Genomic DNA, 26480 nt, shown 5'->3' with positions numbered 1-26480 from the left:
AACAGAACCCTATAGGTTATCTTGTTTCAAGTAGGGCTGTGCAATATGGACAAAATAATCATATTGCGATTTTTTTAAAATGAATATTTGCAATTGTTTTTGCTTTTTCAAACATGCTTCATTCTAAATGTATTCAGTGCACAAGAAGTGCATAACAAAACATTTCACAATGAAATAACATGTAATAAACTGTCTTTAAAACAGACAACATAAAATAAATCAAGGTTTACTAACCTAAATTCCAGTCATAACAATAAATAAACTTCAAAATTGTTTTTCAGTGCACACATTTCACAATGAAATATAATTACTGTACAGTGTACAGTTATTATTATTACTGCTTGATAAACTCAATTGTAAATTGTATTTTTAAAACAGACAACATAAAATAAATTAAGATTAACTAACCTAAACTCCAGTCATAACAATAAATAAAAACTAACAGAAATCAAAACCAAAAAATAGATTGCTATAATGGACCGTAAACTCATGGCGTAGCATTTCACTTCAACGCCCGCCTTACATTTATCATTCATTTCAGGAATAGCAACTCGTGTGAAATGAGTGCGAGATAGCAGGTATCTTTTGTCGAGTGTTTGTATTAGTCTTCAGAAGCCGTCTTTACTGACGATGTACCATGTCTTTGCATATATGATATTGCAGCTGTAATTTCTTTGTGCCGTTTTGATCCGAATTCTCATAAGGCGTGACGTTTGCAAATGCTTGAAAGGTTGGTTCAGGCTGGCTTTGAGGTGTGCTTTTGTTAGTTTCGATGGTCTTTGTGGACATGCATTGATTATAGTTTTTTATGACGTTGTTTTAATTGTTGGAACAGGTTTGTTGCCCCGTTTCGTTACAATAATTATTTCACAGGTCTTGCAAATTACCTTGTTCAGTGACACATCCTCTCTCCTGAATTCAAAATACTCCCAAACGACTTATGTTGAATTTCTCTTTTGCACCAAATAATTTTTATTCTGACCTGCATCCATGTTTTATGTTCTTTCCTCCCGTTCGCCTATTCTGTTCTCCCGCTCAGCTTCGTCGTAATTTGCGCGGTGCGCTGAGTGAGTTCTGATTGGTTAACATCTTAAACATGAACGTTGCAGTGTTCTTAATTAAAATATACATAAATTAATAAATAAAATCGCAGCCTTATGCGTTTAGAAATCGCATGTGCTCAAATCGAATTTTTTTTTGCGATTGCGATTAATTGCACAGACCTAGTTTCAAGATACCTGGTGTTAAGTGAAAAAGAGACCGTCACCATTTTACATTTTCCCCCTCCAACGCTGAAACTTCTGTTTATACAACACTTCAATCATGACAACTGTGTTTGGCATGGTAATGGATAATGTTGATATGTTTGGTCTTTGGTCTAGATCTGCTACACTGCTGCTGATAATTGCTGCAGCAGAGCAAGTAGCCTACGGGACTTGCTACTGCCAATACATACACGACACGCTGCTGTGAGTAAGAAAGACATGCTGCTGCTGTACAATATAGTACATGAATTACCCATGGGGAAGGTGGAGGGTTTCTGAAAGCGCACTGCACTGCAACAGCAAATGCTGACCAAGCTCATTGGCTACTGATACAGCAGAAACCAATTAGCTGTGCCCCATAGAGAATGATGTGATTGCAAGCAGATTGAGTTAAGGACCTATCAGCCAGCACCATCTAAAGTTTTGTGACAGAATTTTGTATTTCTGTGACTGCCCAAAGCATGTACATAAATATGAACTACATGATTGGTTGTCTGTTTGCTAAGTATCTAGCCGTAACATTCTAACAACACATTGTTTAAAGGAATAGTTCACCCAAAAATGAAAATTCTGTCATCATTTATTGACCCTCAAGTTGTTTCAAACCTGTATAAATTAATTTTTTCTGCTAAATGGAAATGTATTGAAGTGGAAGTCAATGGCTACCGTCTACTGTTTGGTTACCCACATTCTTCAAAATACATTCTTTTGTGTTCAGCAGAAGAGAGGAATTCATAAAAACTTGAGGGTGAGTAAATGATGACAGAATAATTTTTTTGGGTGACCTGTCCCTTTAACACTGCACACGTTTGACACAGCAATGTGAGGTGCTCCAGAATTTCATAACTATAGATAAAAAAAAAAAAAGAAAATAGCTCCCGGGTTTAGAACAACGATACCCCGGCGTTAAGCGCAGTGTGAAAAGCCCTTAATTTTACTTGGCCACCACAAATGTTCAACTAGCACTGCAAAAGACATTTGCATAAACAGCATAAGTTCTCAGATCCATGATTTGAAATTAATGCTGGTGGCGCTAGTGCTAATCTATGACATTTCATTCTAGAGTTCGATATAAACACCATCTATAAAAGAATGCTAAGTTAAGGGACAGATTTTGTGAATAAAATACATTCAATAAGGGGTTGCACTCTGGGAAAGGAGGATGTCATCATTGGTGAGGGAGGAATAGGGGAGAGAAAGCAGACTCCTTTCCTCTGACTTACATCACTCAGTCCAGCCTCAAGAATCTGCAGACCACTCTCCTTCTCCAGCTGTCCTTTCTGCTCAACTGTTAAAGAGAAAAAAGAGGGCCTGAGTGAGAGCACATCAGAGGGTATAGCATGTCATCAGTGCTGAGGTGAAGATGTGTGTGTGACAAGAATGTTTGGGCTCATCTGAATGAGTATTGGGGTGCCTGCTGCTGCTTTTTCTTCAAATCGGAATAATAAAATATATTTGAATCAATATAAAGCCATTTGAACCAGGATATTAAACATAAATATCCGCAAACAACAATCAACGGGGGTCAGATGATGAGAAAAAATGGCGAGAGGGTGTGTACAATGTTTTTCAGGATTATTAGCACTGAGAAAGGATTTTAGTATGTTTGGGAACTTTAGTATGTATCTTCAGGGAAACCAACACAGTCAAAAAGTACACCAAGAAAACAACAGATGTCAGTCTGAAACCTGCAAGTACAAACATTTAACCTACAGGGTGAATATGGGACCAGTAGGGAAAAAGAACATTGTGTGGATGCAAAAACCAAATGACTGAGTTTGCTATGGATGTTGTCATATCTTCAGCTGATGGATCAAAATTCTGGAGCTTTATTCAGCATTTGACACTTTCAGAAGTTCAGACCATGGAAGAGCTTTAGCACTGAATAAAAAGTCCAAAAATATGATAAAAAAGAGGACTCATTTGCTGGTAACAATTTGTAACTATTTGTTACTAAGCAGTCTTGCAGAGGATCAGGGATACTCTTCTTTGATTACGTCTCAGAAGACTAAAATCAACTAGTATCAATTTCAATAATGTTGTGACATGTTTAATCTTTCAACACATATATGAGGTTATCCATTGTTTTGGCATTTTAAGAGCCACATCTGCTCTGACATGACAGAAAAAGTAAAGCATGATTCGTTAAATATCAGCCCTTTTGACATTTTGCTGTCAGTAATGTTATTTTGCTTACAGCCCCAACCAAGCAATTTATGTGATACTTAAAGGGATAGTTCACCCAACAATGAAAATTCTGTCATTATTTACTCACCCTTAATTGTTCCAAACTTTTATGAATTTCTTTCTTCTGCTGAACACAAAAGAACATTGAAGAATGTCAGTAACCAAACAGTTGATGTGCTCCATTGACTTCCATAGTATGGAAAAAACATGGAAGTCAATGTATGTCAAAATATCTTTTTTTGTGTTCAGCAGAAGAAATAAATTCATACAAGTTTGGAACAACTTGTGTCACGTTTAGATTCCAAAAATGATGATGAAGGCAGGTTAACAGTTTCAAAATAGTAATAAGGTTTATTAACAGAAGCGATAACTTGAGGCAGAGTGCATAGGAAACAAACAATATCGGACAAAGACAGAAAGGAAATGAGGAACTTAAATACTCAGTGATATTGAACTCAATAATGATCAGCTGTGATAATAAAATGAATATCCATGGTAATAGATGACGGGAGGGATTCGTCAGTCACTGACGTAACTCGGAGTGACTGAACGAAAGGGAACGTTACGTCTCCCTGCCACTTCCGCTGTACCGCTGGAACCACCTGAGTTCAGTCTCGGCTCCTCGGCAGGAAAACATAACTGCATGTTGCCAGCGTACTTCCTTATTTACCCACGAGGAAAAGGCGGAGTTACGCTATGCAAATTCCGCAGACCCATGGCATTTCATTGCCATTGGCTCGTTTTGTAATACTCGAAGGTGATAGGCTTTATAAGCGAAACCCCATTCGTCAGTCGCTGACGTAACTCGGAGTGACTGAAGGAAAGGGAACTAGAGCAAAGGAAACAGGAAACAGACGATAAACAAACTAAAAGTCCATGAAAGTGAAACTAACTGAACATAATCGTGACAAGCTGTGGGTGAGTAAATGATGACAGAATTTTCAGTTTTGGGAAAACTATCCCTTTAACTACTTAACATTTTCTGTTCGTCTGCAACTGTTTTCTGTCTCTCCTCTCCTCAACACAACTGAAACCAAACAATCATCAATTTAAACAAAATCATTTTAATCAAAACTCTAAAGTGACGTTGTGAACCTGAGTGGTACAGCAACATGACCTCTCAATTGTTTCAATTGAATGGACAGTGAATACATACAATAAACTGTTGTAAATATTCTTCTATTCCTCTTCTACATATTTAAATTATTACTCTGAAACTTTTCCAAGTTAATAATTGGAAAAAAAATCTACTGTATATACATGAAGAATACCCTCTTTTCCAGTGTTCTTTATGTTTGCCAAACAACAACAACAACAACAACAACAACAACAAACTATTTAAAAACAATTTACAGTTTTCAGCAACAAATATGCCATTACATGTTCATTACAAGAGATGGGAATGATCTCGGCCAATTACTGATTTAACTGTGTGAACAATTAACCTGCCATGTTCTATAAGCAATAAAGGAACATTGCAAAACATGAGCGTGAGAGCATGAGCACTAAATATGTGGATTTGAACATATCTTACGATGATGGAATCAAATGAAATGCATTAGTTAAAAAAAAAGATGAAACACTTTCTGCTTGCCTTGATTCTCAGGCAAGTTGCTCTTTTCAAGCACAGCTTTGATAGTGCATTTAGAGAGAGAGAGTGAATTAAAAGGCTTTTTACAGATTACACAGAAGGGAAAATAATTATACAGTGTGAAATTATAATTGACTTTGTTTACTTTGCCGGAGCAGAAACGGCAGTGGGAGGGAGCGGGGTTAAGAGGCAGCACTGAGATAGTGAAGAGAGAGAGAGACAGATATAAGAAAAACAGGCCGTCAAACCTGCAGGAAGATAAGGCAAGAAAAGTGTGAAAATAAATGGCAAAGCAAGGAAGCCAATGCGAAGAAGTTGGACAGAAAAGAGAAATGGGGGAAAAAAAAGTTCAATTGAGTTCTGAAGAAACAGAACAAAATGAGTTGTGTGAAAAAAAGAGAGAGAAAGAGTTCTTTAAGTGCCCCCAGATGACGGCTATGCTAATGACACCAGCTGAGTTGGTCTCCAGTGCTGGTCTTGTCTGCTGGAGACTCTTTAATTAGGATTTTAATCTATCAAAGCCCGTTTCTCTCACCATACTCTTAATGCTACATTCCATACGATTAAGCACGATGCCTCATTGAGTGCCTCATCTCTCTTTACATCACTGTCTGCCTGTGACAGCACTAAAGCCTGGTATCTATAAACAGGTGTATGTGTGTGTGACAGAACGACAATGAGGGAGTGTGCGAACTAAAGTGTCTATCAGCTGCTGCGGTTGAGAGAAAATGAAAGACACTTTTTCAGTGTCTGGGTCTCAAATACAGCTGAGCTATTCTGCACCACATCATCACTTCTCGAGACAGAGATCATCCAAGCTCAGTAAACATCTATTACTGCCATATATATACTGTTTTGTCGTACAGGCACGTAAATAGAGGTCGCAAATATACTCTCCGCTTTTTGTACATGGTCATTTTTGTCAGCGGAACATTTGTTTTGCTTTTGTAACAAGACTAAAAACAATGTGATGTGATGAAAAAATGGTGTGCTATCTTAAAACGTTCAAATATACTGTACGTTAAAATGCAATTCATACAATGGCTTGGTAAAATTTTGTATTATTTAAATGTGTATTATATGGCCAAATCAGAGTCAAGTGATGCAACCAAAATTCAGAAAAAGAAACCATAAAACAGGAAATTATCTCATAGAGAAGACCCATGCAAACCCTCACAACTGTGTCAAGGTCATAGTCTATTAAAATATCACATAGGGTGATCATTTTTATGACAAGAAAAAGCAAGTTCAGACTTGAAAATACCATGTGATGACTTCAAAAACAATGATATTAAACAAAAATGAGTGATAACCTTAAAAATAACCTTAAAAATGTGTCATTAAATGGAAACTTTATCATGAAATAAACATGAACACCAATAGTATAATCCTAAGTGATTTAAAAAAAAAATATTTTTAAATACATTTCAAAAATATTGATTTTTGAAAATAATATTTTCTTTAGTGAGGCCAATATTATGTTATTGACCCATATTTGTTAATGAAGAACCTGGATGATGTTAAATAACTGAATGTGATCAAACTAAGGGTACATTTACACAACCAAAATGCACTAAAAACAGAAAAAAAAATTTCACGTACAGATGACAGCGTTGTCAAAACGATCCCCGTTCACATGGATCCGCAAAAACGACTAAAAACGCTTTATTAAGTATGCCAGGCCAGTAGTTGGTGATGTCACTTTGTAAAGAAACACAACGACAAGCCTATAGACGGAACACATAGTACATACGTATGCACATTTTCAGAAATTTTAGTTTACACAGCGACGATAACAGTACCGTTTTCAAAAACTTGCAATTTGGATCCCGTTTGCATTTACAAGCCCCCAAAACGCCGTTGTCGTGTAAATGAAGGGCCAAAAAGCATAAAAAGTTTTCTGTTTTTAGTTGAAAATGGTCACCCATCACCCTAAATAACCCATATTTCAATGTAACACCTAGGATGTAGACTACATTCACATATGGTAAACAAACACAAATACTGTGCCACTAATATTCATACATCATTTGTAGATGTGTTTTTCTCTGTAGAGCACCTAATAAATGCTAAATGAGAGCAAATGCAACCACGTAAGCAAACATGCCTTCTCACATCACATATTCGCACATGAGGGACTAAATCTCACTCTCCCCTGCGCTGAGCTTTGACCCACTCTAGCGAATGAAACTGCACCCAAGTTAACCTTGTGTCACAGCCAATCCCCAGAACCCCTCAGAGTCTCCATTTATTAGAGCTCAGAGTCTATGGAGGCCTTCTCCATCCAGTTTGCACTCAGGCCTGTCTGTAGCCACTTTAAATGTAAATGAAAAGGCTGGGGACAGAGTCAGGGAGCCTGAGTGTTTCTCAGGGGAAAGGGACTGCGTGAGGGTAAGATGCCCTGCTTTTGAAAAAATGCATCATGAAGGTTTGTGTTTTGTTGCATTTAGGACTGTATGCTAGATTTGGATGCGGTTCAAAGGTAATGAAAGATAAACAGAGAAAAGATCTGTCCACAGATGATGAGAGAAGATAGCAGCCAAAAAAAATTGGCGGTGGTGGTCTCACAAAGCTTCCATGGGGTGCACATATCAAGGCCTTTAAAATTAAACATATTTCCTTCAGATTTCATATCTGACATTCATCATATAACAAATACAATTTTAGTAAATGGCACAAGTCTACAACATGGATTTCAGAGAACTATATGAATTACAGTCTGTTTTACACACACACAAATTCTGGTAGCTGTTCGTTTCTGATTTTATTCAGTAAAAAATTGTCTTGACTTTCCAAATTATTCAAGACAGCCCATGAAAACATGTGTCAGGCTTGATTTTCAAGTTGTTTTTCAACTGGCTTTAATTGGCTATTGTACCAGTCACTTCGGTTTTATTCCAGATATGCATTTCTTAATGTTCCAGCTGGTCCAGCATCTCCATCGTACTAATAGACTGCATTTTTGAAAGTAGCCCATTTAAATGCATTTAAAATTAATCTGAAATATTTAGTTGGAAGTAAAAAAAAAAATCTTATCAAAGACACACACACAGAAACAAAATAACCCTAATCTATGGTGAAAGTTTGGCTTCCTCAACCTCTGTCATAAGACCAGTGTGAATGTTTACATGTTTACGTCTTTATAAATTTCAACTTTTAAGCTGAAAAAGGTCTGAGGCTGATACCATTTGCGTGATGGCAAGTAGGGTTCTAAAACTTGGTTGTAAATGTACCTAAACAATTTATATCCAAAGATTCATTGAACAGGGAACAAGGACAACTTTTTCGATTGGCTCTGAATCAAGCTTAATTTGCCTGGGGGTTGTGAACCAGGGGATTTTATTTAAACCACACTACTCATCAAGTGTTACGTCTCTCTCAAGCTCACTATGCTTGTCCTGTGAAAGTCAAGATGTCTGAAGGACTTTGGGAAATTGTGGCCCACTTTAAACAGAAAATTAAGCATGACAGTAAAATGTAAACAGAACCATATGACCAGAAAAATTGGTGACTTGGAACAATCATTTTTTACAGTGTTATAAAGACTGTGGAAATACTTACAGTGTGGTTTTGTTGAAAAAAAACTTTGGTCACTTTAGTGACATATAATTTTACCGAACAAGTTGCAGTATGAACGAATACACAAATACACACTATAATGCTATAATTTTATCATGCAACCATATTTTTTAACAATACATTTTGCGACATGGATTTTATTTGTTTATCATCCTCCTATATTGAGCTGAGGCATGTGTGTATCTATTTCATTTTATTGAGGAGAGGAAGAGTGATTGAAAAATTGCGTATAAAAATGAGGGCCATCCCATCATGCCTTCCCCCAATCTGTTTGCAAAAACATAATGCCATTTCAGGATGACAGAAAAAAGCATTTTCCAGAAAGCGCTCATGGATCTTTTAATATCACATCTTCATCTCAACACCCACGTTCCTCTGCTCACCTATTCACCCAATCAATCCATCCCTCTCCATGGTGATGACAAGTGCCTGCCCGACGTGGCTATAACCGTTATCGAGCAATCACTCCAGAATTAGAGCAGACATCATGACAGATGCCAAACCCACCACATATGAAGCCTGTCTATACGTATCTATCACAGAGAATGAGAGAAAGACAAAAAGAGAGCGACAGAGAGTGAACAGAGAGAGAAAGAGAGAGAGAGAGAGAGAGAGGAGGGATATATGAAGATATAGCTTGTTTTCAGCAAGGCAGGCAGAAAATGTTTAGCAAATTCCATTCAAATAGTTGACAAAGTTTTGTTAAGCTGAAAATGCAGATGCTAAAAGTAAATAATGCAGGAAGGAGTAGACCACAATCCTTTTATGTGCTTGTACGTCGAAATGCATAAAAACATACAAGACAGACTTATCAACAGCATCTACAGTATTTAAAGCTACACTGTGTAATTTTTTAAGTTGATTCTTAGCAAAAAACACTTTGTTCTTTCAAAATCATATGTGCTCATTAATGTGTAATTACTTCTACCAACTAATCAAGTATTCCCGTAAGCGTAGAATCTGCCATTTAGAATACATACGAGCGAGTCGCTCGAATGGCGGCAGTCATGTTGCGCCTCCATCTTGAAAATACATTAGCCAGAGAGGGACATACCTGGAAATTCAAGCTTCGCCTTTTGCGTTTTTACACTCAGTGGCACCGTGACGAATGCGAGGGGGAGATTACTCGCGACTGCCGGCAGATTTGAAATAATACGGCCACCGTAGGAGTTAAAACGCCCTCGGAATGGGAGGGGCTAGAAAGTAATATTCAGTTGGTAGTCATAAACAATTTCACCGCTAGATGGGAGAAAATGCTACACAGTGTAGCTTTAAGGTATACACAGCTTCAAAGAGATAAAAAATCTTTACAAATCAACTATATTATGTTTATATTATAAATATATTCACATAGCTACATTTTACTTTTTACATACCACAATATCATAAATAATTCAGTGGCAGTAACTTCTGGTTGACACTCTAACATCGTAGGTGGCGGTATTGCACTTTAACAGTGGTTGCCCAAAAAAAGACGCTGTGTGTAGCTACTACTGCCTCACAAAACCATGTTGGAGGCGATGATAGACAAAAGCGAGACACTCTACCTGCAAACGGAAAAACGTTGTTGAAGTTTTCTTGGATTCAGTAAAAAAAGACGGGGTGTTAGGCACCCCAGTCTGCAGAAAGTGCCAGTCAAAAGTAAGTTATTTTTTTATGTTTTTTTACAGTTATGGTTACAAAATCTCCCTGTACTCAAACGCCTCCCTATACTCATATTTTGAGTGCAAATCACTGGCCAAAAAAGAGAAAACACAAAATATACAAAGTTAAAGATTAATTTGATTGATTAATCTGATTACATTACAGACCGATGATCATGATATGAATATGCATCCTCTAGACCCAAATCAATGTGTTTACAGGCACACCTTCGTAATTCAACCCTTTAGTTCAACATGAAATGACGGACTTGCCTCATTTATATCATGGTCACAGGACTTCTTGTTGTCTCAGGAGGAAAAACAAGCACAAATTCAAACCGCTTTCTCCCCCTACTCATTTTAGAAAGCGAGCAATCATCTTTCCTCCTGCAGTAATCCAATCCTTGTATATTTCAATGGTAATATGACATTGTCCTGGTCTGCCTTTGATAAGCTTATAATATAGAATCAAAGCAAGAAACCTTTTGCTCTGAGTCCACCAATGAATACTAGAGAGAAAATGAGATGTGATAGCGGAAGTAAGCAAAAGAGTGAAACCTTGAAAGAGAAAGAGAGGGGGGAGACGAAAATACAGAGAGAGAAGGAAAGACGGAGATAGGTGCTGAATGAAGATGGAAGGGTAGAAAGAGGGACGAAGAGACAGAGATTAAAGGGTAGAGAAACAATAAGATGAAGCGACTGTGACAGATGAGAGGTGCAGCAACAAAGAGCTGGTGTTTGAGCAAGCAGCTGAGCAGTTAGCAACAAGCCACGCAGACTGTGTCTAGCATCTCACTGCCACGTCTCAGCCTGCAGATCTGAACGGCTTGCTCTGGAAAAAAAAAAAAAATTCGTAAAACAGCCTCACCCAGAGAAATGTCAGAAAAATAAGAGTCAGTTATTTGAAATGGTTAATGCAGCAGTGATCTGGCCATATGCAGTCAGAGTTAGAAGCAGGTAAGTGATCACATATGTAATGGCTAGAACTGCAAGAACTGCCACACTTTAGAATCAATGTTGTTCAAAAGATCATGGCCATATCAATGGTATTCAGCTCTGAAGGCCAAGAGCAGCGAGCAGGTCCGGATCAGAATTTGGTGTAAGCAAAACAAGGAAACTGCCAGTTGCAAACCAGTCAACCAAATACACAATCACTAAAGAAACTCGAAGGATATTGAATCCAAATGTTGAGCAATGATAATGGTTACATCCAGTGTGTCCACTTGATTACTTATTTTCCTCTGAAATTGTGCGTAAGTGGAATTAGTAGCCATGTTTGCTTACTTTTATTTATAGAACTCCCACTCAAAAAAAAAAAAAAAATTGCCTTGTTCAGTGAACTTGATTAAACTATGAAAAACTTTTCCACGCAATTGTTGGTACAATAAGAATGAAACAATTCCATTTAAAAAAATAATGTTTTGCTAAGCCAACTCAATAAATATAAGTTCCTGTGTCATTCTAACCTGCTATAGTGCATGTTAGAATGCTAAAGACAAGTCTGGTTAATATGACACAGGAACTTTTTACTAAACTTAAGTTGCCCCCATCCAAAAAAATTTTTTTTTTTTTTTTAATATATGATCTTGTTTCATTCTTATTGTACCAGTCTAAACTAAGTCTGTGGAAAAGTTTGCCTTAATTTAGTTGTTTATTGAACAACCTTTTTTTTTTTTTTTTTGAGTGTAGGTCAAAGGAATTTGCAAGACAAACAGAATCATCCTTGAATTACTGGTTAAACTAAAATGAATTAACATCGTCATGATGACAGTTTTTTTTTTCATTAGACATGAAGTGTAGTGTAGTTATCAATAAACATTTGTGACAGAGTCTGGTTTTAATACACAATATTTTAATAAACATAACAAAATATTTTCAGAAAGTATTTTCAGTATTTTCAGTCAGGTGATGATGTTTCAGTATTTTCAGTCAGGTGATGATGTTCAAGATGTGGCGCAGGAGACTCAGCTGATCATAATCTGACCAATACAAACCAATGTTTTTCTGAGGCACAGATTTTAGAAAACTAAACTGAAAAAATGCACTCTTAGTGACGATTGGTCATGCATGAAATGCGGATGAAGTAGAGAGTTCTTGAAAGAAAGAAAGAAAGAAAGAAAGAAAGAAAGACTCAGTGAAACATTATGCTGTTTACAGCTGAATCAGTGCAGCATGAGAGTGTTGTACATTTGAACTGTCGACACTTATTTCCAGTGTAAACTAATGGTTGTCAGGATCTGTTTATTAACAACCAAATGCCCGTGCAGAAAATCTTTGAAATCTATTTCACGCATCGTCCAACCGGATTATTTATTAGCTTTTCCTCTTTCTTATCATCAGTTGTGATCAATACCTGATTGGTCTAGCAGGGAGGTGAGGTAAGGATGCATTTCCTGATTGGCCTAAAAATTGCCTAGCAACCACTGAAATAGAATGAAATCATTCTCGCTCACTCTTAATGACTCTAGAGCCGACGGCTGTATTCAGATCCTTGGATTTGTGTGTTCATTGTCATGTGATTTTGTCTCAGATAAGGCTGTTGTTGGATATGGTGCATTTCACACATCTCCAGTTGTTACCAACCAAATTCAGCAGTCTATCATGCATATACACACAAATATGACCATGCATCCACCCACCTTCCAGCACACAAACTGATACACACAATGATCCCACTTGACTTCACGTCAGACTTTTTATGTTCAAACTCTATATGACATTTAAATAGAGACACTGTAAAAACAAAGATAAGACTAACACATTGCAAAGAGCTTGAACACACTCTCTCCGTCTCTCTCTCTCTCTCTGTTACACACACACATTGATTAATAGGTTGTGACTTCTGTAATACTGTGTATATAGGCATGTCAAATGAGAGGAGATGGTGATGCTAATCTTTCACACTGATTTAAGCAGCTGGCACCCCAGAGAGGTTTTTTTCCCCCCTCCTTTTTAACTGAATGAAATACTACTCCAGCTAGATTCAAATAACTTACAATGCTTTCCATTTATGGTTCTACCAGAAAGACTCGGGAAGCAAAATAATGTAACAAGTATGCATTTATTAACAGCCCAGCAAGCAAGTATTATGATATAAAGTTCTTTGGCGTAAGCCCCGTCCGTAGCTCGCAATCCAAGGGTACGGAATCTGCATTTACTGCCTGAAGACGAAGGCAGGGGCACCAGCCGACCCCCTGGGAGGTATGGGAAGGGACCATCCTGGTGGTAGTGGGGAGGATGGAAGGGAAGGGACCATCCTGGTGGTGGTGGAGAGGATGGAGGTGAATGTAGGCGTCAGCATCTGCGAACTCAGACATGTGTAAGTACCGATCTTTTATACTACAAGTATTAGAACATGACTGGATAGATGTGAAGGTAATAAGTGACGTAACAATTGAGTCTTCCTGGCAGAACTTATGCTAAAGCTTTCATTTCTACCATAAAGACTCAAAATAACATAACACGTATGCATTTATTAACAGCCCAGCAAGCAAGTATTATGATATAAAGTTCTTTGGTGTAGGCCCCGTCCGTAGCTCGCAATCCAAGGGTATGGAATCTGCATTTCCTGCCTGAAGACGAAGGCAGGGGCACAAGCCGACCTCCAAGAATAGGTGGAGGAAATAATTCCACCGGGAACGGAGCCCACCCCCAAAGAACTGTAAAGAAAAAGTATACCCACCAGTCGTGTATCCTGTGGTTCCTCGGTTAAACCGAGAATGAGAGGCTAACATAGCTACATAGAGACAAGGCCGTGATAGACCACACAGAGCAAGGCCACGATGGGCCACACAGAGACAAGGTCATGATAGACTGCACAGAGCCAGGCCACGAGGGCCACACAGAGCCAGGCCATGATGGGCCATACAGAGACAAGGCTGCGATCAGCCCCAAGGCCTTGATAGACCACACAGAGACAAGACCGCAATCAGCCACAAGGCCTTGATAGACCACACGGAGACAAGGCCACTAAAAGCCACACTGATGCAAGGCCATGAGACAAGGACCAAGGCCACAGAACCTATGCCCCGAGGAGCCACACTGCCATGATAGGCACAGAGGACAAGGCAACGATATGCCACAAGGTCGTGATAGACCACACAGAACAAAGGCCACTATGGGCCACAAAGACAAGGCCACAAAGCCACACAGAGACTAGGCCACACAGAACCAATACCCCAAAGGGCCACACTGCCACGATAGGCACAAAGGACAAGGCAACGATATGCCACGAGGCATAGAAGACCCACACAGAGACAAGGCCATGATAGGCCACAAGGCCACTAATGCCACACAGAGACAAACCATTCAGAGACAAGGCCGCTAAGCCACATGGAATCTATGCCCCGAAGGGCCACACTGCCACGATAGGCACAAAGGACAAGGCAACGATATGCCACAAGCTATGGTAGACCACACAGAACCAAAGCAACGAGGGCCACAAGGCTGCGATAGGCCGCACAGGACAAGACCACGATAGGCCACAAGGCCACTAAAGGCCACACAGAGATGAGGTCACACGAAGACAATAGCCACTAGGCCACACAGAACCAATGCAGCTAAGGGCCACAAGGCCACGATGGGCCACACACAGGACCAGGCAACGATATGCCACGAGGCCTAGAAGACCCACACAGAGAAAAGACCACGATAGGCCACAAGGCTGCGAATGCCACACAGAAACAAACTACTCAGAGACAAGGCTGCTAGGCCACACAGAACCTATGCACGAAGGGCCACACCGCCATGATAGGCACACAGGACAAGACCACAATAGGCCACAAGGCCACACAGAGACGAGGTCGCACAGAGACAATGGCTACTAAGCCACATAGAGGCAATGACACGTTAGCCACTCAGACTTGAAATGCAAGCTAAGACTATCGACAGGATAGATGAGTAATATGTGTGAGCATGACACCACCACCAGTATTTGCATGAGGATTACATGAGGATTACCTTAATCGTTGCTGGAAAGGGCTTGCTGAGCTTTGAGGATGATTTTGGAATCGGATCTTATATAGGGTTCAAATGCAGAGGAAGACCATCTGCCCAGGATCTTGATAGCTGAAAGTAGAAACAACGCGTTCAGCCGCTGTAGTGGCTGCCCCGATCCTGAAGGAGTGTCCGGTATAATGAGAGGGGGATAGACTGCAGCTTTTGAGGACAGTAACTAGATGAATCCTGAACCAGGCCTTAGAGAGAGGTGCTCCGTTAAATAGGATAAATAGGGGGGAGTGATCTGAGGATCTAAGACAGATTTTAAGGAATTTAATCATGGATGAGAAGGGACAGAAACTATTATTAATTTTAGAAATTGTTAATGTGATACCAGATCCTTGAAAGTCATTCTTAGAGTGCTTAACCCTCTGGGGTCTTGAGGTGTTCTGACATGCTCTGACATTTGTGCTTATTTCTGTTACTTGTGGCATTGTCATGGCTAAAGTCTTATTACACTGTATTCAGCACAAACTCTGCTACAATAATATATCAGCAGCATGTATGTAAAAGTTTGTAGTTTTGAGATAATGACATTTATGCGTGCAGGGGTTAAAGTGGAAAAAAATCCTGAGCCTGAAAATTTTTTTGGGGGGGGGCTTCATTGGCACCATTTATTTTCAAGCATGTTAATGGCATATTTTTATGAATGAAGACCAGTATCACTCATATAGCTACTTATGTCTCGATGAAAATTTATTTTTCCAAAATTTGAAACATTTATTAGGCTTAAAAAAATATTTTTGAATTATATAGAAATTGAATACATTTATAAAACAGTCCGCACTGCATAAATTATAAATGAAAAATAGATTAATCCTTAAGCGTTGAGCAGTTAGTAATTTTCTCTGTTCCCATTGTTCTTTGGTTAACTTTACTAACAGAGAGAATTGCTGTCACTTTAATACCCGCCGCTGCTGACAGGATCTCACGCATCTCATTCTCTACTCTTTACTTCCATTTAAGATTGTATTTAACTCATTTGACTGTTCTTGTGAAGATACTCGACAAAACTGACATTTTGGCATAAATGTGTGTGTTATGGTTCGTTCAAACGCGAAAGAGAACTCGATGGCGCGCTGTCGACTGCGATACTGGCGCGCGTCTTTCTGTGTGTGTGTGTTTCAGGAGGACATTCACTGACAGCGCGTTCTCTTTTGTCTTCTCCCACATTGATAGTTTAAAACATTTGCGTGAAGGAGAGCATGATCATATAACCCAAAGGATGACAGAAAGAACGGACGCTGCGATAAATATTTTAACACGTTAAAGCTGGACAAATTAATCGCATGCGTTTACGTTGACAGCACTAACCTTAGGCTACTTGTCATACATTGCTGACAGAAAATGCTGCGGTTTAAAGTGGACTCGTTTTCATGGTAGGCCTACACAGAATGTTTTTTTTTGTAAGCTACACAGAATATTTAATTAAATATTAAAATTAAATATTTAGCCAAGTCTGAAGTTACCAAGCAGCAGTGTATGTTAACGTTAGCTCAGTTATCAACAGGTGTAACGTTAGACAGAAAATATGATTATCCTGATCTGAGCTAATTTACTGAATCAACCAACTCACATCTCCTTTCTTTCGTTTCATCGATGATGACATTAAAGTCACCTGTTATTGATTCTGGCGTTTCATCGCTGTCTGTGCCGCAACTGCTACTTGCTCATTAGAACATTCAGTGAGCTATTTTACACAGGCTCAGTCACTGCTACTCCGTGGCAATGACGGCGTGCGGTTAAACATCATAACAAACGAATTTGAGTGGGGGTGGGGGGGACAACGGGATTTTGGAAAGTGTCCCCATAGGAAATTACGCCCGTGGGTAGGACATCATCCCCAAGCTTAATGAACTAGCGCTCCTTTCATCGACAACGCTAACGTGATGTATAAATCTCAATCACACTGTGTTGCCAGGCCCCGCCCTGCTCTGCTTCTGATAGGCTTGTAACGTTAGTAGAGCTGCGTTCCTTTCATATGATTGGTAGGTGAAATCAATTGACTCGAAAATATTAAACTGCATGCAAGTTCCAATTTTTTTTTTTTTTTTTTCCTCACGGCCGCACGCCGGAGATCCGGCACGGTGCCGGAATACTTTAAGCCCTGTGCGTGGTTTGTGAAAATACAAAAAAAAATTGTCACTGAAATAAGGTCATGAAACCCATATTGATTATTTCTTCACAGGACTTTTGAAAATTGTATCACGTAGCCTAGAATATTTGCTCCAAAACTATGTGAAAATCACCCTGACTGCTCATTCAGATAAGACAATATATTGATTTAAAATGTGTACGACGTGTTTTGTGTGAGAAAGCTTTATTCGAACATCATGAATATTTAATTTCTTTCACACCTGAGAAAGACAAAGACCCTCCCTAATGGCCCTATTAGGAGCTATCAGGCCCTATCATTCTGAGCAACCTTGCACAAAGAATGAGGAGATTTAAAAAAGAATGGCTTTAAGATTGTTTTGGATTTATTTACAACACAACATCATCCAAAGATACACAACAAATGACAAAAAAGCACATTACTGAAAACATGATCCAAAGAAAGAGACCTTTGTGGCATTCCTAAAAACATTGTACATACCTTTCATTTCCAAGGTGTTTGATTTTCACTTTACCATGTTCATATACAGAGACTCATGTGAATGTTGAAGTCAGCAGGACTCAGTGGCATCTGGGCCCTGAAAAAAAAAAAAAAAGTGAACATACTGGTATCAAGAGAAACTATAGGCCACGATTTTGGGAATACATTTTAGATTTTTCTGGTTAAAATTGCTTTTTAAAATTCACAGAATACACACACACACACAAATGTTTCCAACAATATATAATATAATGAACACCAGGTTTGTTGTGCCTTGTAGGCATAGGCTATGCGCAGTGCTGCATAAAATAATAACAATAACCTATAGCAGCCTATAAATCTTCCAACAGATTTCAGTAACAACTACGCTAGAGAAAAATATATTGATTATCATATGTTACTTCAAATGTTTCCATTCGTTATGATGATATGAAATGAGATAATAGTAAACACATAAAGCCTACTGTTTGGTGCGTTTTGCTTTTCAAACGCGATCGCGCTCCAAAATATACATTCAAACACACAGCATGCTCCAGAATATTAAACATTATGGTTACCATATTATGCATATCTATGTTTGAGCAGATATCCACAAACACAGTATTTAACAGTACACGGGTCTAAATTATTCACCATATATTCACCATATATCTAGCAACAGTTCAACTGCAATGTGAAGTTTATGCAACAATAACAAACTAATATGTAAGAATTTCTTACCTTACATCTTTCTTGTCTTTAAATCGCGTTCTTCTTCTTCTGAGGTAAATCCAATGTAAGCTCATGGCGCGTCTTTCAAACTCGACGAAAAGCAGAGATTTGTGAAGTGTTTTGGTGTTTTGTTTTTGAGGTAATGAGCGTGTTCGCGTTCCATGTGGAGATTTGCATGTGAATCTCTTTTGCGCACGTGGGCGTGGTCAAATTAAAACTAATGAGCAAGCGTTTGAGATACTGGACATCTTGTTGGTTTTATACAAATTACTTAAACAGAGAATATTTGTTTTCAGTTTGAATCCGATCATTTAAAAGTACACACTTAAATGTTTATAAAGGTATATGGCTCATAAATGTGTGACAAGTATTCGCTGAGTTTTGTTTCAGTTTATAGACGTGCTCAAGAAAAAAAAGTTCACCGCAACGGAGAGGCAGAAAGCACACCCTGTTTATTTTCTTTATTTTACAAAAGCACAATGTTTTGATTTGATTGTAAGTGGACACATACAAAAGTAGAAATATCACAGATTCTTTTTTTATATTTCTTTTTTCTGTATGACCATAAATGACGGAGTTATTTAAGTTTATAGTGCTACAATGTGAAGAAAATCCAGCAAAACGCGCCGGCGCGTTTGCCGACCTCAGAGGGTTAAGAAAGAGAGTAAAGAAATAAGATGAGAAGCGTAAATCATAAAAGGAAAGACCATGGGCAGGATTGAAATGTTTTGTTACTGAGGTGAATTCCCCTGGACACATGAATCCGTAAAAAGCAGATAAAAACACGGCTTCTAGCAAAATATTGGTATACGTGGAAAAGAGACCATTACGGACGGAGATGATTAATCTTAGCAATAAAGGCAGCTGTTTATCTGGGGAATTGCTAGAGGATTTAGCTATGCCTTTGAGTAATAAGCGAACGGAAGTATCAGTCAAAAGACTTGGAAAATCAGGATTGAAATACTTTGCGTAAAATGTAATACCTGCAAGCAATCTACGAATGGAAGAAGTTTTTAATTTGCGATTTTCAAATTGTAGACGAGAAAGGAGCAGACTGTCATGATCAAGATGGGAAATAAAGGAATCTGAAAGGAAAAACAAAACTTTAAAAACGAAGACCAAGCGGAAGTGTAATCTTTAAATGTGGAAGGAGCTATGCCTTTAGAGATGCAATGTCTGGCTGATTTAAGCAAATCGTCTAATTTAACATTATTACTACTAGGGAAGGGCAGGGTGTTGGATCCATGTTGGCTGAAGGGCAAAGCTGTCTGAAAGCCTGAAAATGAAAGCGAGAAAGCGCATCAGCAATGACGTTGCAGTGGCCGGGGATATGAGCAGCCTTAATTAAGCCTTAATTAAGCCAAAAAATGACTGATTGCCAGATTAAACGTCTCAAAAAAGGCATAATCGTCTGGTAAGACGATTTACCTTTGTTGATGATGGCAACAGTGGCTTTGTTGTCACAAAACATCATGATACGTTTCCTCGACCACACTGAACCCCAAATAACGCTAGCTACAGCTAGAGGATAAATCTCGTAGAGCGCGGAGCTGGAAGCCGTCTTGGGAAAAATCGTTTGGCCATTTCTCAGCAAACCATTTCCCTTGAAAGAATCCCCCGAAGCCAATAGAGGGGGCATCGTCGGTGAATAGATGTAAATCTACGGATGATTCGAAAGCATCACTGTAGAAAAAAGAAATACCGTTCCAATAATTTAACAAACGGGTCAAAAAACTGATATCAGACAGACATCCTTCGTCTAGCTGGAGCGGATCGCTTAAATTTGGCACGGAATGAGCCAGTGTTAGCAAGCGAGAAATAAAAGCCCTGCCTTGAGGGATAATGCTCATGGCAAAATTTAGGTGACCGAGCAGAGAAAGCATGTCAAACGCCGAAAACGACGCATAAAGAGGAAAAAGATTCTAGAAAGGACCTGATTCTTAGAAGCTTTTCGTGTGGAAGAGAAGCTTGCATTTTTATCGTATCGAGAGAAATGCCTAAGAATTCTAGCGAAGTAGAGGGGCCCAGTGTTTTTTCTTCAGAGAGGGGAACGCCAATGTCGCTAAAAATCTGTTTAAGTATGTCGAGGATAGAAGATTGGGAAGATGGAAAATCGATCAGCAAAAAATCAAGTAAATGCAAGATGAAAGGAAGCTTACAGACATTCAGCAGGATCCAACACAGAGCTTCGGAAAGACTATTAAAGATATGAGGGCTACTTCTTACACCCGAATGTGAGCCTTACAGCGAAATAGAATTTTGAATTCCAGTTGACTCCAAAAAGAGGCCAATCTGAGGGGTGAATTGGCATGGTTTTAAAAGCGTCTGTGATGTCAGCTTTAGCTAACCAAGCGCCTTGACCAGCTAACTTAATTAACTGAATAGCATTGTCGACCGAGGCGTAATGTAGAGAGAAAGGTGTTAAGGGAATACATTCATTAACGTTTGCTGTATTGGTAGAATGTGGAGAAGACATGTCAAATATAAGACGTTTTTTGCCAGAATATTTACGTGTTGCGACGCCGATATAATTGATCCGAAATGGAGAGAAAGAAGGAGAAGTGAAAGGGCCAATGACGTATCCTTTATTAACCTCTTATTCTAGCAGGGCTGAAACCACGTCAGGTTCAGTTATAGCTAATTGCAATTATTTTGCTACAAAAGAGGTGGTGAGATGGGAAAGGATGCCCACCCGAAACCCTTGGGACAAACGGGTGATTAAATAGTCTACAAAGGAATTCAAACGCTTTCTCACTGGATCTCCCAGCGCTGTGTAATAAGTGTTGCTTAATTGAGATCGGCCCATGAGTACAGCTGTTCTGAGCTCCCGCCATTTCATGTTCATGTTCTGAGCTCGCGCTCAATGTTCCGCGCAGCTCAAATGAATAGCGCGGTTTCGTTTCACTTTGCTTCGTTTGCCGTTTGAAGTTTCTCGTATGTAACAGAAGTTGCAGCTCTTATCACTTGGACAACGTGCAGGTCACACCAGTGCGACCTCTTGTCGCCCATTTGGTCGCAGTCTGGAGCCCTACTTGCATAAAGTGTGGCTCTTGTCCAGGTCCTTTTTCCCTTCAACTTCATAGAAGCCAAAGTTACGCTAGATTTTAATGCAGAGGTTGACTGTCGGATTTCTCACCTTGCGCCTTTTGCATTCCGTCATCAATTAACATTTAGAAAATCAATTTTTAACATTTGTGATTCGATTCAGAATCGTAAACACTGCAAACACTACAAATGTGAGCAAATTTACAATTAGAAAACAAACAAACAGACTCATTAAAATTATTACATAGAGGATCACCGTTGAATTCTGCAACAGGGCGACCTCTGCTGTTGGAAGTCTTACATTTTCAGCACCACGGACAGCGGGCGGATCATGGCTAGTGAATGCTTTAGGGCAAAATGATGCAGAGTGTCCATGAGAGCTACAAACAGCGCAAGCCAAGATTTTTTGGCCGCCGAAATGACGGACGAGCAGTTCAGTGTCAGTAACAGACCAGTCTAATCTTGAGTTAAAAAGAGCAGATTTAGCAGAGAATGACTTATGTATTCATAAAATAAAGTGCCTCCGTATCTTTGGTTGAAGTCCGCCATCATAGCTAAATAGAGGTCTAACTCTTCCCTTCGATCTGGAAAAACTTGGCACAAAATATCTCTGTAAATGCTAAAAACAATTACAAATTCGGCAAACGAAACATTGCGTTGAAAACGAGGATCAGAAGTTTTGAGGAGGACTGTCACATCCCCACAGTCAACCATTTTCCTGTCAACTGTAGGCGAAGGAAGCAGTAATGTAGCCAAGTTTATATCCTTACCTTGGATGATATTAGCTCTAAGATGGGGAGACACCGTTACGGCGGCGGGTGAAACAAAATGCCTACCGAAAGCTTGTGCTGGAGCTGCTGTGGAGAGACTGAAGTTTGGAGAAGCAGGTGGAGCGGAAACATCTTGGAATGGCGTCTGAACCGTGTAGAGAGAAGCTGGTAGAGTAGCAAATGTCGAAGGCACACTCGGGGGATCGCTTAAAGGGATGGTTCGGAGTAATTTCAACCTAGGGTCCTTTGCACCATGACTTCGAGCCAAACAACCCCCAGAAGCTTTTTTTTCCCTTGGTCGAACATTATTAAAGTTAGAGATTATTTAGAGATATCAGCCGAATGGCTTAGTGCAGGCGCTAATGTATCCAAGTTTGTATCTCGTAAATTACCCCACTATAAATGCCCGGAATGGTACCAAACTTCTATAGTAGTACAAATAGGTTCTGTACTCATAAAACGAGGCATTGGAAAGTTTTTAAGTACATCAGGAGTTTATTTAAATAACACTTGCCTGATGGCTTATGCTACCGCTAACCCGGACGTCGAGGTCACTTACGCGATTTGGGAAAAGCCCGTAAAAGTCCTGGCAGAAAGCGATGCGTAAGGATGTACTGTAATGACGCCTAGTTCCAGGAATGCACTAATATTTTATTGGTAGTACCAGTTTGCAACAATTATTAGTTAACACTAAGAACCTATTTGTACTACTGTAAATGGTAAATGGACTGCATTTATATAGCGCTTTCACAGACCCAATGGCCACCAAAGCGCTTTACAATATTGCCTCACATTCACCCATTCACTCACTCATTCATACACCGACGGCGGTGTCAGCCATGCAAGGCGATCCAGCTCGTCAGGAGCAGCTGGGGTTAGGTGTCTTGCTCAAGGACACCTCGACACTTGGTCAGGTGGAACCGGGGATTGAACCACCAACCTTCCGGTTTGTAGACAATCTACATGAACCACTGAGCCACTGCCGCCCCTACTGTAGAAGTTTGGTACCATTCGGGGCATTATTAGTGGGGTAATTTACGAGATACAAACTTGGATACATTAGCGCCTGCACCATTCGGCTGATATCTCTAAATAAGCTCTAACTTTAATAATGTTTGACCAAGGGAAAAAAAGCTTCTTGGGGAGGCGTTTGGCTCGAGGTCATGGTGCAAAGGACCCTAGGTTGAAATTACTCTGAACCATCCCTTTAAACCGAAAGGAGGAGGACAGAACTGTGGAATAGCTGAAGAGTTTGTGACAGGATTCGAGCTGAGGTTAGGATTAGCGAAGGAATGTTCGAAATTCGCCCATATTCGATTCTAATCCTTTAACCGTTTGAGAGAAACTTTGAACTGCGTGGATGAGCTGATGATTCACGTCAGTGGGATCGGCGATATGTGGAGAAGATGGTACCCGTGCAGGCAGCGTGGTTCTTTTTGCTGGACGGAGTGAGGATGATTTTGTAGTTCTCTTCCTGCCGACTTGTTTATGCTGAGCTGTCAAGGTTGAGGCTTTTGAGGTCGTAGAAATGAAAACTGGAGGATTACCCAGGGTGTTTTGGGCCAGAAGAAGCAGATCCTCTCTTGATAGTCCTTGGCTGATGGGTATGCCGGCGACCTCAAGAGTGCTGATCATACGAAGACCACTGCACCCATGGGGAGTCACGGCACTGAATGCATGAACTGCGCCGTGTAGCAGTAGGAGACGGCTGGACAAATCCATTGTCGGAATCTGAATAATCGCAAAACAATATGCGTGTCCTGAGACATGTTGGTTGGCAACTAAACGCGAGCAAATTAATGTAGGCGTCAGCATCTGCGAACTCAGACATGTGTAAGTACCGATCTTTTATACTACAAGTATTAGAACACAATTGGATAGAGAAGGTAATAAGTGACGTACAGTAACATTTGAGTCTTCCTGGCAGAACTTACACTAAAGCTTTCATTTCATCACCAAAAGCATCTATTTTGACACTGAGGTATGTTGATAGGATCTCTGAAAGCATCCAAACAAAAACATGAAGCACAAAGTCAAATTATTTCTCTTTCAAGATCTCTTAATTTAGCATAACTTTACACTTTATATACATTTTTTAATAAATAACATTAAAATGAGTGGTAAAACCTGTATATAATTTGCATAATATTCTAATCCACTAGTAATTTTTAGTCATCCTGCAGCGCTTGGTTGACCACCATCAAACAAACCAAATATGGGACGATTATAAGTTTGTGTGGGACAATGTGGGACATGTTACCAACACTAAAACATAACCTGAAACTGTTATGTCTATCTAACGTAATAAAAACATTTGTATTCTGCCTTTCAGCTGATAAAAATACCTTGTTCTTTAGTCCCTTCCAGAAAACACCATTACATCACAATGTAACATAACATATCTTTATTTTAAATGTCATTTAAATTCAACATCACTGAGCCCAAAGGCATCATGCAGATAACTATTTTTGAAACAGTTTTGACCAAGTCCAACTAAAATCCAACAAAATAAACAATGAACAAATAAAATATAAAACAATATGAAATTAGATCATTGACAGTCTTATATATTAAGAATATATTAAACCAAAAACTCCTATTTTTTAGAAAGGATGTGAATTAAAACAACCACAGCAGGCAACAGTTTGATAAATTCTGTTAAATGAAAATTTTAACTGACTGATTTATTCATTTGTTTTCTGACAGGGAACACATGGAATGAATCACCGGTCCACATTTTGATTGACAGTCGTCACAACCTACTAGTGACCGTGTTTACTCCTTTCTTTTCAACCATTGGATAGGATTTAAAAAACGGCTGTTGTATTTGTACTTCTGACGAAGCGCTGTTAAATATAGGTGAAAAACTACGCCTCAAAAAGAATAAATAAAATGCTTTCTAAATATGATAATTAAAAACCAACAGACTGATGAAAATGCAGGACATTTTCTCAATATGCGACGTGCGGGACAAGGGGTGAACATGCTATGCGGTACAACGCAAAGCGGGACGGGTGGTCACCCTATGCAGCGCTAATGCTGCAATTACCAATCTGAATGATTAGGAACATTTAATGAGTTATCTGTACACAGTGGGGTTCAAAACTTAGTGGAGGAGTTTGTCTTGAGGAGCATGTGGATCCTAGATGCAACCTCCAGAAATTTGAAAATGTGGCGAAATTAAGGCATATTTATTTAGTTAGTTAAATCTGTTTTCCAAAATAACATCACTTTATATGCCTTCTCAGTACTGAACCAACAGCACCCATTAAAGTTCCACCAAAAACAAATGAGAAATGAATCAAGATTTTTGTTCTACAACGAAGATCATGTTCTCCAGCATGATTCAAGATCCTAAGTTTTTGCACATACTTGTGGAGTTTATGTCAGCTCGAGTGCTGCTGACATTAAAGTAAATGGGGGACCAACCAAATACAAATACATTCTCAAATCCATAATAATAATAATAAATTGAAAGTAATTCATTCATTTCACCATCCCTTTGAACAACTGCACTCGATGCAAGCAAATTCACAATACCAAAAATAACATTTTGAGAATAATATCAGTTTTATATTAAGTCAAAATCAACTCTTTTGTGAAAAATAATCACTTTCATCAGAGTAAATATCACTGAGAAACAATCAAAGCAGATTCATTTAATTCGATGGCTTCTCTGTCCCAAAGCCAAGTGTATGCACATCCAGGAAGAAAGATCTGGCAAGCTGGTCACCAGCTGCAGCTTTTTTTCCTGCGGGAGCCCTGAGACACAGCGGGAGGATGTCCATTTTGGCTAAAAGTAAGGCAGTAGGAGGTATGGGGTGTGAATATGCTTTCACATGCTTAGATCCCAGACAGAGTTCTGCCCAGACAGATAAGCAGCTTTACTGGCACTGAATCTCAGTAATAAACAGTGTATGGAACTTTTTATCCAATTAATATTGATGCAGCAAACATGTTATTTAAATAAATGATTCATCTGATTTAACTGATGCTATCTGGGAATTGATAGGGCAATGTAATGACACAACTATCTACAATATGGTCTTGACAGATGCCTTAAAGGGTAGTTGATCATTCTGCCATCCTCATGTT

The 26480-nt window shown here is 39.2% G+C and overlaps 1 protein-coding gene across 1 annotated transcript in view; it reads right to left on the bottom strand.

Moving 5' to 3' along the window:
• ptprn2 (protein tyrosine phosphatase receptor type N2) overlaps positions 1-26480 on the bottom strand; it is a 253693-nt gene that overhangs the window by 67081 nt on the left and 160132 nt on the right. Inside the window, exon 12 of the mRNA XM_084108170.1 lies at positions 2489-2553. Within this exon, the coding sequence (XP_083964296.1) occupies positions 2489-2553 (65 nt within the window). The remainder of the gene's footprint in view (positions 1-2488; positions 2554-26480) is intronic.

The sequence above is a fragment of the Abramis brama genome, assembly GCF_963993115.1.
Source record: "Abramis brama genome assembly, chromosome: 3".
NCBI classification, from domain to species: Eukaryota; Metazoa; Chordata; class Actinopteri; order Cypriniformes; family Leuciscidae; genus Abramis; species Abramis brama.
Note: the sequence above shows the minus strand (reverse complement) of the source record. Positions and strands in the feature narration are given on the sequence as shown.